Source organism: Lactuca virosa, chromosome 1, assembly GCF_052849685.1.
Source record: "Lactuca virosa cultivar CGN04683 chromosome 1, Lactuca_virosa_CGN04683_v6, whole genome shotgun sequence".
NCBI classification, from domain to species: domain Eukaryota; kingdom Viridiplantae; phylum Streptophyta; class Magnoliopsida; order Asterales; family Asteraceae; genus Lactuca; species Lactuca virosa.
Genome location: NC_136426.1, coordinates 43,886,008 through 43,898,634, shown reverse-complemented (window position 1 = coordinate 43,898,634; position 12,627 = coordinate 43,886,008). Strand labels below are relative to the sequence as shown.

Here is a 12,627-nt window from a genome sequence, read left to right as displayed (position 1 = left end):
GAACAGGGGCTAAACTGCAATTTCCAGAACTTTGGTCAGCTGCTGACGTCACTGCTGATGTCACTGCTACAGTGCTGCTACAGTACCGTCTTCTCGGGCGAACCCTGGTTTTTCCGGCGACTTTTCCGGCAGATTTGACCAACTTTGACCGGTGATTTGGAGGCCTTCCGGTGGTCAAAAAATTTAAAAAAAGTATATTTTTGGAATCCTCAGAACGAGACCTTTCCAACGGTGTACTCCGAAATTGTTTTTGAGACAAAAAAATTTCGACCAAAAAACAGAGAATGCTTCCCCCGGAGCTTAACCAAGCTCTGATACCACTTGTTGGGGTTGAAACACACTTTTATTCAGAACTAGAACAAAAGAGAAGAGCTTACACGCTCAATATTATAAGAAAAAGAAACAACCCTCTAATACTCACTCTAAGTATTACACACTACACTCTCTGTTTGTGGTGTCTTACAACTAAGGTTAGAGCCTCTATTTATACTTAAACAAGCCTACAATTACTACTGCTACCATTTATTGTGTTCATTATGTGAACATACGAAGTTGTCATTTGAGTTCTTATTGTCAACAAAGGAGGCATTCATTTGTCAACAAAAGAGGGTGGTACAGCTACTCATGGCAGGTTCACACCCAAGTAGGTTTACACTCACACAGGGGACAGTGGTGACATAATGAAATATGAGCATTTTTCGTTATAATCGTCTCCTTCATATTACTTATATAGAATTGAATTCAGAATTAGTCATAATAATTGAAGTATTGGTAATTTCGTATGGTTAGAGAAATCCTCATTTGAAGATCTAATCCACAATTTCAAAGAAAATTAAGATACAAGTATATATATGTATATTTGACTACTTCCCGTAGCCCCAGAAGTCCATCTCTCCCCGCAACGGCAATTGATTGACTTGTTGCATTGATGAAGATGATGATGCATTTGCATTATTTTCATATCTCACCACCTCTTTTGACGAACTTCCATCTTCATTGGCTGCAGCACCAAGATGCGAAGTCACGAGCCTGTCCATCATTCCCCACTCGTTTCCAGCAGCATTAACCATGCGTTCAGGTGGTTCACAGGTTCCGGCCTCTAAACCAGGCTCACAACCTTGGTAACCAACAGGAAGCTGCTGGTTCTCGCAACTTCCACTATCACAATCACCATGGTTTGACATCAGTTGTTTAACCATCACCGGTGAATCTTCGGATGGTAGATTCGAAAAATCATAGCCTAACGGTTTGTGGGTCGGTATGAAGTTTTGAGCTTGGAGATGTGGATAAGGGTGCGGAAGGTGGCCATGGTTAAGCCCAAGATCGACGAAGGTTTGTAGCTGTTGGTGCTGTTCTTGATGATATGGTAAGTACTGATGGTTTTCAACCCTAGGGTGCGAAAAAGAACCAGGTTGATTCGAACCATGGTTAAGTTGATCGGACCCACTGCTACCTCTTGACCCTTCGTTTCCTCCAACCTTGAACAGATTCTTCTTCTTGAACACCCTGCAAATCACCCATCCATCTTCCTGCAGGAATTTAAAACATTGTGAAAATTCAAGAAAACACGTCCTTTAAAGTTAGCTAGATTTCCTGTATCATGGTATAGCTAGAGATCGATATAAGTAACTTACAGGAGACGTGAGGGTGGAGTTGAGCGGATCATGTTGATCTTCGTTATCTTCTAATCGATACTCGTGCATGATCCAGTCGGTCTTTTGTCCATGAGGAGCTCGTCCACGATAAAACACAAGCGTTTTCCTCATACCAATCTTCTCGAAAGTGTTTCGGATGCATTTGTCTCTCCCAGTTGCCTTCCAAAATCCAGCATTCGTCGCCCTATTCGTTCTGGAACCCGTCGGGTACTTCCTGTCCTTGTGGCTGAAGAAGTACCACTCGTTTTGAGGTGTCGACCCGATGTTACATCTCTCTGTCATTAATAATCGTCAATCTCATTTCAGATTGCCTTTTAATTATATATAGTAACAGAGCTTAATCTAAAATATTGTATCATATCTTGAACAGAAGATAGACCTAACGGTTTAATTAACGAGAACCATGCAATTTGATTATGGAATTTAATTACTACAGTTTATAAGTAAAACTAAATCAGAGGTAAAAACGATGACAACCGGAAAAACTTTTTCCTTTATTTATTTATATATTTTGTACAAATTTATCAACTGGAGTCTTTCGTTTGTATATATTTTTGCATGATTAAAATGGATTTTAAAATTCTACAATGTTAATAGTTGATAGATTAGGAGATATTTTTCCAGTTAATTAATTCTTCGAAATCCCATAATTAATTAGTCTTTAAATTCTAATTTTCGACAAAGTTAAACGAAATTATGTAACTGATGCAATTTCGATTTTATTAATGTTTATGTGATAGTAGATTCTATATTAACTAGTTTATCTAACTAAATCAAAACTGTTTTACAAGATTTCTACAGAAAGTTTGTTTTTTACAAAATTATTTTCTTAAATCCTTTCGTAAAATAACAAGAGAATTAATGAAACCCAAATGATTAGGTTGATCATCAAATTGTATGTAAAAGTAGCATATTTTAAGGTATAGCTTATATTTTTGGAAGTACACTTTCAATTTACCGTTTAAAAGTATATATAATTATAAACTTACGATCAATATCGGATGACTTAAAACAGAAATCGACTTATTAGTAACTGGTTATGTATGCTTTTATTTGGTAATTATGTTTTCTTATTTCACAAAGTAATTAACTTAACTATATTATGGAATTTAATTATGATTTTGAAAATTTATTCATTGAAATAGAAATTAAAAGAGCATATATATCATATCCTTTAAAAAAATGAATTTAGGTATAATTTACCCTAAAACAGTATGACTTTATCTATTCATTTTTCATAAGAAATATTCAAACACAAAAACTAGAACTCGATACTTTATACTAAAAGTAAACTCAATTGATTCGTTTTCATTTATTTTCTTGTTCATAAATTTTATTTCGCTTCAATTCACACATACATACATACAGTACATATACATTTTTGAGAAAAACATTAGTTAAAATACCTTGAAGATCCCATGGCTCAATCTTGTTCAAGTCGACTTCTCGAATAACGTCCATATCGAATTTCTGAAAGGAAATCTTCTTCTTCAAGTAGTAATGTAACAGCTCTTCGTCGGTGGGATGAAACCGGAACCCTGGCGGAACACCTCCGCTTGACGAGGCCATCGTAGTTCACTCCGCCGCCACCACCAAATAAACACCGTTAAATTTCTGTGTGCCTGAATCTGGGTTTTGTAAATCAGTCTGGTTTCGTTGATCTGAAAAAAGGTTTTATAGAGGAGTTATTATTATGTGGGTGTCAACGAACGAGGATCTGATAAGAGGAAAGTTGACGGCCGGTGACGACGCCGGCGGTGTAGCTTAAAGCTTACGTAAATTGCAAGCCACCGTATTTGGACTCGTAGACACGATCCATGCAATACCCATCCCTTGAATTACCTACGCGCACATCGAGTAGCGCGTGCAACCACTTTCTTTCCAGGCTATTTTTCTTCATTTGATTGAGTTAAATTATTTTAATAAACGCGTCATTTGGGTCTGTGTGTGTTTTCTATTTCTTTTTTATGGCACTACAGTGTCGGGTGTAAAACAGTTGCGAGTGTAACGCGTAGTGGTACATGCAAATGTGTTATTAAATGAAATAAACGATCCCGAGGGGTAATTTCAAATATTATAAACAAAATAATTATTGCGATGTTTGATTGTTTTTTAAGCAAATTCATGAAAAAACCTTCTCTCGAGATTTGAATTATTTTTCTAACGAATTATATTACATTCGTTTCTTCGACGAAATTATATACTGAAATTATATTGCAGTTAATTATAGTCGTGTTCAGATGAAATCTATTGGAGCTCATGAATTTGGTAACTCACGAGCTCGAATCGACTGTATCATACAAGGAATACGTGGATTGGCGATGAGTTATTATATTTCTATTAAAAAACAAATATAACAAATTAAGATCTGTTATTTATATTTTTATTTTAGCAATCAACCAAATTGTATATAGAATAACTAGCGAGATACTAACCAAAACAAAGAATTTTTTTTATTTTAACAATCAACCATAATTTTATATAGAATGACTAGCGAGATACTAACCTAATGACTTATTAGGATTCTTAAGCCAATCTAGCTAACTTATGTTAAACTTTATAATGCAAGTGCGGAATTCTTCGCAAGTTTGGTATATTAAAATGGTAGCAAGAAAGAGAAATATTGGTCAATAGAAAGTCTTAGCTACAATGGCTAGGGATGTAGCAATGGTCTAAGGCTCCAAGTGAGTATCATAGCTTCTATGTTGTTTTTCTCGTAGTGACAATGATAAGTGTATGAAGGTGTATGGTGACGCATGAATTAGTGCAAATGTTTGTGATGCATGAGGACTATTAAGAATCGAGGGAGAGAGCACTAAACTATATATGTAGATCTTGAAGAATGCTTAAAACCCACTTAGAACACGAGATTTTGGAAAACAAAAATGGAAAGAGTGTCAAGAGATGTGTCTTCATATACCAACACCGATGTTGAAAAAACTCGCAAAGATGTGACATCGCCCCATGTCACATCTGACAATGATGCGCAAACGACGACAACTAAAATTATTGAAATTTTCTTAGATATGTCATTCCAGTGATATGCTCTTGTACGATTTGGCAACCCCAAAGACCACCGGGCTGAATTGTTGCGTAGGCCCAGAAAAAAAACTGCTTTTATCTATTACTTTACTAAAAATGACTGTGTGCATTTGTGGTCTGCTTTTATGGGCTCACTAAGTGGGCTGTGACTGTAGGCTGGAGCCTAATAAGATTACCTGAGCCCGTAGGTAAGCCATCTGGTCATGATTTAAGATCAAATGAATGTAAATTATACTAAAATAATTCAAAGTTGCGACCAAGAGTAACACAAAGTGCTTGCAAACAGCAAATGAATTAGAACAAAAATAAAAGCTAACATTTATGTTCATAATCAATTTAAAATAAACAAATCATGATTTATTAATCATATTCATTCATACAAAATTGACTCTAATATCTCTATTGAACTTATATATATATATATATATATATATATATATATATATATATATATATATATATATATATACTAGCCGTTTACCCGCGCCAAGCGACGGGTGCAAATAATTTATTTCAAAAATTAGTTTCTTGATGTGATAAGAGTTTTTGAGCAAATGGTTACTACATCTGAACAATTATCAATAAGAGTCATGATAGCAGAAACGAATTCAATAAGAATTAAAAATGAAAAGTTAGGATTGCTCACAAATATACATGAACACAAGATTAATTGTGCATTATTAATCGTACACGACTTCTTTATACACCTTATTTGATGTATAAACTTCACTGCCTTTGAGTTGTTCCCCAGACTTCATTAATACTTTTGTATTGACACGTGATATCCCTCTAGATTATGTCACATAAAGTTGGTCATGAAATAAACTGATTCTATAAGATAAATACCCACATTTGGAATTGTTTGTCCCTAAGATTTATTTATTGTCATCGTGAAACATAATCGAATTCGAAATGTTTTCTCTTTAACTTGAATGAGAACATGACATTTTCGGATGAACATAGAGGAATCCTCGGCTGAAATACCCTATTTCCAGCATGTTGCCCAACAGCTATTTCGGCATCAATAATATAGTGTTGAAAACTTTACATATCAATCGGGTGTCGTTACACGATCCATTTGATGGGTCAAAGATTGTGTAACAATATTATCGGGCATTCAACTTTCAGTCAAAGGTAATGAGGAGGTAAACGACTAACAATGAGCGTTTTTAAAAATTCCATATGATAGAAGTTATTTATATCGTCTATTGCTTCATCAAAACTATAGTAAATTCTTTCTTCTCCATGGAATCAGTCGATCTAATAATCATTAATCTCATCGACACTCATTTCTTTTGGATAATATTGTCCGCGAAATAATATAATCTGATTCAAATCTATTAGTTTCCAAGGATGGACATATTAACTTTTCTTTATCAGTGAAAGGAATTACCATATCATTAGGAATGTAGATAAAGCTTCTGTCCACCGTTTCTTCAACTCCATCAATGACACGTAATAAAAAGTCTGAGAACCATGAATCGGTTAGTACTCGCATATTTATAGTTAAACACAATTTTATAATCGAAAACCAAAGAGACAATATTTGTATGCAAGTCATGCAAGAAAACTGATTTTGGAAGTTAAATACAAAAAGTTATAAGTTAAAACTTACAAAATTTACACAATTATTCACCCAACAAACTCATCATATAAAAATTACCAAAAGAATATGTAAAATAGTAAAAAAGAAATGAAGATTTTCTAAAGAACACATATGTTTTGCAAAAATTTTATGTATATGGTTCGTAAGAAAAATATTTAACAAAATTGTTTATGTAGGCGAATATTTTCTTTTGATTAACAAATTTCTTTTGGCAATTAGTTACTTTCAAAAATATTTCACATTAGAATGCACAAATGATGGGTAGCTAATAGTAGTTATATTTTTGGTAGCTATTATCCATAAGACATTTGTATTATAATAAAGCTATATGCAAAATGACATTTGCATTATGCTCATGATGAATAGTAATTGTCATAAAGTTATAATATCTTAATTTTTTTTTTGGATTTGGTTATTAAATTTTTATTTATTTGATCATTTAGATTGTTATATTTGATTAGTAATTTCCGTAAAATTGGTGTCAATTTTTTTTGCCATTAAATACTTGAATAATATAAAAAGTGGCACAACTCAAAAAAAATAAAAAAATTGACATAAAACATTTCAATTCTTTCACAAAGCTTACAATTTCATATCATTTTTTTATATATTTTTCTTATTTGACACCGGATATCAGTGCCATGTCCCTGTGTGATTGCATAAAAGATTTGTCATGTTTTTCCAAACAATTTTCCAATTTAATACAAAATCCCCCATGCTTTGTCCTACATTAAATTGCAAAAACAACTTCTCATGTAAAATTTGCAATTGTAGATCGATATTAATGATAACATTAATGCCATCTTAATACGTCTAAAAAATTCTCTATCAATGGTAGTTTTGTATTCTCTATCAGTGGTAGTCTTGTGTTGTGAATGTATCATTATGTTGACATTTTGATGCAAAAGTTGACCTGCAAAAAAGTATATTAACACACAACACAGTTCTTGTTAGCGTATTTGAGTTTGAAAACTCAACAAAATAATAAGAAATGCAAGCTTTGATATCCTAGTGGGGAAAATGTTGACAATTTAATATTATTAGGTAAAAAAATGAAAATATAGTCCTTATGGATCGAATTAATAGTAAATTTTACCAATTGGAGTCGAGTAATCACTTATAAATCATTTTTAAGCATTACAATTAAAATAAAACAGGAAATACATCATCATCCACTAAAGGCAGAGGATTCAGATAGATAGCACAAGCCCATTTACCGGCTTTAGGTGATCCTTGCATTTAACCAAGTAAAGGAAAATAAGGTGTATATCTTGCATTTAATCCAATTAAAAAAACATATTGTAAAGCTTAAAAAATTGAATAGTTTCATGTTTTGTCATACTTATGATCATCAACAATTTTGTAAAAAAGGTTTACCTCCGTATGAACAAAATATTCACAAACAAAGCCAATTATCCGTTTGATGAAATTTAGGTTAAAATTTTTTACAACCAACATATACGGTATATAATACTAACAATCAAGGATGCCCAAAAACATTGCGAAGTACAATGATCTTTGAGAAAAAAACTGATCATGGGTATTTTCGTCTAAAAGTTTCCCTGTTTGGTGATATTTGTCCCAATATTTTGTTCACCACAAAACAAAAAACTCACATCATTAATCATTTTTATTATAAGAAACTCAAATCAACAGATCAAAACAACAAACATATATGAAATTAGGTCAAAATTAAACCTTTTTGGCTTACTAATAATTAACAATTCCACAGGACATTTTAATTGCTTTTCCAAAACTAAAGAGCCGCAGAAGGGTAGAACAATTATTTGTTATTCAACGCTTAGGACAAACGCAAGGGTAAAAAAGTCATTTAGTGTCGTTCGGCATTAATTGGGTGGGACGAATAGTCATTTCTTATTTAACATTAATTCCAGATCAGGTGCACTTCGGTTTTGTCAAGTCTGCAAAAGAACAAAATTATATCTGGAAACAATTAAGATCAGGGAACAAAATAGATATTAACCTGCAGTATACACAAGATCCTTGACAGATTTAGGCATATAAATGCTTTGCAGCACAAACTTCTAATGAACGGCAATATATGCTGCCCAATCTTTTCACCCCCAGACCGGGAATGTACCCGAAGTCGGTGGCAAACATTATGTACTCTATGTTACAGGAACAAAAGAAAAAAATGTCATGCATTGCATTGCATACAAGGTAAAAATAGAGTAAAATCCATGTCTACACCATTGAATAAAAAAATAAGTGGTTAGGAGGCAAACATTTTGTATTCAGAAACCTGATGTTTGATATGGGCTACACAAAGACTTCACGCTTCATGGTCTGTAGTAAAAGCAAAGTGAGAGTGTTGCAAAATAACTAAAAAACATTAGTTAACGATTATGAGTTACTTATCGGCCCACCTCGAAAACAACTGACTTCATCTCTAAATTAGTATAGTCATAAAAACCACATTCTTAGGACATGATCAATTGTCAATAAACAGTAATATGGTAACCATGGTGTAGAATTCATGTCAAACCTGTCAGAAAAGAGTCGGATATGAAAATAAATCAAATAAATTCTACTCAGTAGAAATATTTTAAAAAATGCAATTATATTTAATCATAACATAAGAAAAAGCTTTACTTGTTTGCGTCAAAGAATCATGGACTCGGTTAGAATCTTATGGTGTTAACCAAATAGAAATTAATGGCTGTTATCTTGATGTTTGCAAACTTTTGAATATTTCCTCTTAGGCCCTTACAATTATACAACATTTTTCTTTTTTCTCCTTTCTTCTTTTCTTCAAAATCCCTTTTCAATCGCTTCAAAATCCATATACAGAATCTGCATAGGTTGAAAACAACTTAGTATTAATGACAAGAAAGATAAACACAAAGTAAAAAAGTGAGTTCATTGCCTTTTTGATCAACATTATCCTCCTTACCGCACAGCCCCTACATAGAGCTCATCAAACGATTCAACATTTTGATCAAGCAACCATTTTGGTCTGTATTTATACAAAATGAGTTCATTGCCTTTTTTGTTAATTAAAAAATTGTTTTTATTTAATTATACTAAAAATCAATAGAGTAGAAAACAAAAAAGGAATCAAAAGGTCCTGGAACCTGCAAAGCTTGTAAACCATGTAGCAGCAAGACACCACCAACAATTGAATCTCTGTTACCAGAAAAATGAAAATATGTTAAATAAACCATAAAACATGATGAGAACTGGATCAAATACTTAAAACAAATCCATACATGTTACCGGAAACACACAGTAGATTTAGGGCTTTATTACTGCACCTCCATTTTGTTCATCTTCCCAAAAAACTTGAAGAAACCCCCAAAATCACCAGAAATAGGATATACATGAGAACTTGTTTTCAAATGATGATGCTAAAAATCGAACGTTTCATCGGGTGCTGCTGAAAATCAATAATGGTAGTGATTGGTGTCTAGATTTCACTCCATATCCATGAAATTAACACACACATAAAGCTAAACACACACATACAGTTAGAGAGAGGAATAGAAGAGAGATACATTCGTGGCGGTTTAGATTTAGCAGTAATGGAAGAAGTGCACTGGTGAGCCTTTGATCTCCTAAGAGAGAGGTGGGCGACGGTGTCCGATATTGAGTTTGGGGCTTTAAGATAGAGCGATGTGAGTGGCAAAGGCGGTGATAGCAAGGTTTATTGAAGGAGAAGAAAGAAAGGGTTTTCACAAAGGATAGATTTTGAATGGTATGGGGGTAATGTTCACCGTATGGGAAAATGAGCAAAGGGAACATCTGTCGGTGGTGAACAGTAGTCGTGGGGGTGGTTGAGGCGGAGCAGCGAACGACGAAAGATGGGTTTTTTTTAAAGACGACGCAATCACTGGGTCGACGGCTACGGTTTCTGGATACACCCATGCCAGATCAATGTGATGAGGGAGTCAGGGAACTTCTATTAGAATGTATCTTCAAGTTTATATGAACAATAAACAGCAACTGCGACATATGGGGGAAACGTCGAGATAAGGGAATAAGCCAGGTCAAAACTAAATGGTTCTTAATAAGAGGGGAGATAAAAGGTTCTTGACTTTTTCAATGTTCGACCAAATGATTTCGATGCATAAATTTGTTGTATATAATGTTTTATAGGTTGTACCTCTTAAAATTCAGCATTTGAGGGTAAATGCTTATTAAGGTATATATATATATATATATATATATATATATATATAGAGAGAGAGAGAGAGAGAGAGTTAGGTTCATGTATATTTTATAATTATTGTGTGAATGTATTACTCATTCTCATCCAATCATTTTATAAGGATAGTTTTTTAATTTGACATATAAATCAATTAATTAGTTTTAAATAGTAATCATGTATTTATGGTAATTGACATTAACAGGGATCTGATTTCAAAACTACCACATATAAGATAAACCTAATTTTGGGAGGTTTCTTTTGGGGTAAATGGGATTCACGCATATTAGAAGAGGAGAAAAAACGAGATCGCCACCTACACAGACGATTTACCTCACTTTCTCACTATACGCATTACACACATCATCGCAGTCTCTCCATCCCCTATTCGTCCTCACCACGATCGTTGCTGTTTCATACCTCTTCGTCTCTAAATCGGATGGCTGGAGATCCGCCTATTTCCTAATAGATAACCTCCTAAATGCAATCTTCACCACCATAGAGGTCCGCCATTAGGACCTTCTGTTCCTTTGACCGTTCTCCAGGTATGTTTTTTTCATAAAATTTTATTCATCTTCTTTTTTTATCTCATATTCATCTACGATGGATCAATAATCCAATCGATTAAACCCTAAGTTTTTTGTTTTACCGTATTATTCTATTAAAAAGCCCTAAAACCAAAATTATTCTATTGTCTCTTACTTCACTTTTAAAAAAAATTATTCTAACAAAGCAAATCTTGGAGCCTTGGGAGGTGTTTGATTTAAGCGTTGCCCCTGCTGGTCTAAAGATGAGATTTTTGTGGATTTTGTGAAATATCATCAGTGTATGATGACTTCACCTGATAAAATTTCAAGAATCCTTGATTTTCTTGTTAAAACTATGAGGTGGGAAAGAAGATAAAATATTCAGTGGCCGATAATTATTTGCTTTAGCTCAGAGAAGATGATCATTCTTAGGTGTTTGTTTTATATTGGTATTTAGAGGAGACAAGGTTAAATGAGGATTAAGAACAGTTATTAAAGTGTTTTATACTTATGTGGGTTTCTTAAACTGTTATATACTTTTGTGGTTGATCATGAAATTGGTTTTGAACTACTTTCTTAAACTCTCATATTCTTTAAGAATGAAACATATAAGTTTTCTTTATTATATAGTTTTGTTCTTAAAGAATGGTATATATACTATCACGGTTTTGTAATAATCTATATTCATATGATAAAAAATACATGCTTAAAGAATGCTTACTTTTGTATAATATAACAATGGATTATGAAAATTGGTTCCATGCTTAAACAATGCTTATTTATGTATAATATTAATTGTAGAATACATATTTATGAAATTGATTATACAATGAGATATATAAAAGTGGATTCTTAACAACTTTGTTATACTTTTGTGGTTGCAGATGTAAGACAAGAAGCACCACAACAACCACCAATGCAACAAACACCAATAGATTTACAAGCAAAACATTTACCATAAATACTATTGGAAGAAGTGTTTAAACAGGAATAACATCAAATAAAAGTTCAAGAGGAAAAGAATTTGTGTTTTGGAAAATAGTAATTTTGTTTGTTTTTGTTTTATTTTACGGATTTGGTTTTTGAAACTAATAGAATGATGTTGATGACCTCTTTGTAATAGTAATTTGGAGAATGAAAATGTGAAATTGTTATGATTCCAAATTCATTCTTGAAGCATAATTATTTGATTTTTGTACATTTATTCTTGAAGAACATGACATGATTCCAAATTCATTCTTGAAGAATGTTAAACTATTCTTTAAGAATGTTAGTTATGACATCTAACTAATGTCTTATTCTACAACAATGTCTTATGAGAATGTCATTTATAATTATTTTTTTCATCAAACATGAAGTTTTAATTATAAAATCGATTCATAACGATCTTCATGATATTTAAAAAGTTTTACTTTAAAAAAATTTGATTCTTAATGTTGTATCAATCCTGAGAATTGTTAAAAGATTTTAACTTTTAAAAATAACAAAGACATAAAATAAGTCACAATAGTTTATTCTTAATCGTTCCCATGATCAAGAATATTATAGATGGTGAAAAAACAAAATCTAATTCTTAAAGAATGAAGTATGTTTCAAGTTTTCTTGAATACTGTATAAAAAACGATTACAGTG

The 12,627-nt window shown here is 32.7% G+C and overlaps 1 protein-coding gene across 1 annotated transcript; it reads right to left on the bottom strand.

Annotated features, from left to right (window-relative positions):
* Positions 1-747: 747 nt before the first annotated feature.
* On the bottom strand, positions 748-3,323 carry LOC145104492 (protein BEARSKIN2-like). Its single transcript, XM_079041730.1, has 3 exons — positions 3,062-3,323; positions 1,635-1,930; positions 748-1,529 (listed from the first exon to the last, which is right to left on the bottom strand). Exons 1-3 carry the CDS (start codon positions 3,222-3,224, stop codon positions 864-866), a joined length of 1,125 nt encoding a protein of 374 aa, XP_078897856.1. The 5' UTR covers positions 3,225-3,323; the 3' UTR covers positions 748-863.
* Positions 3,324-12,627: the final 9,304 nt, after the last annotated feature.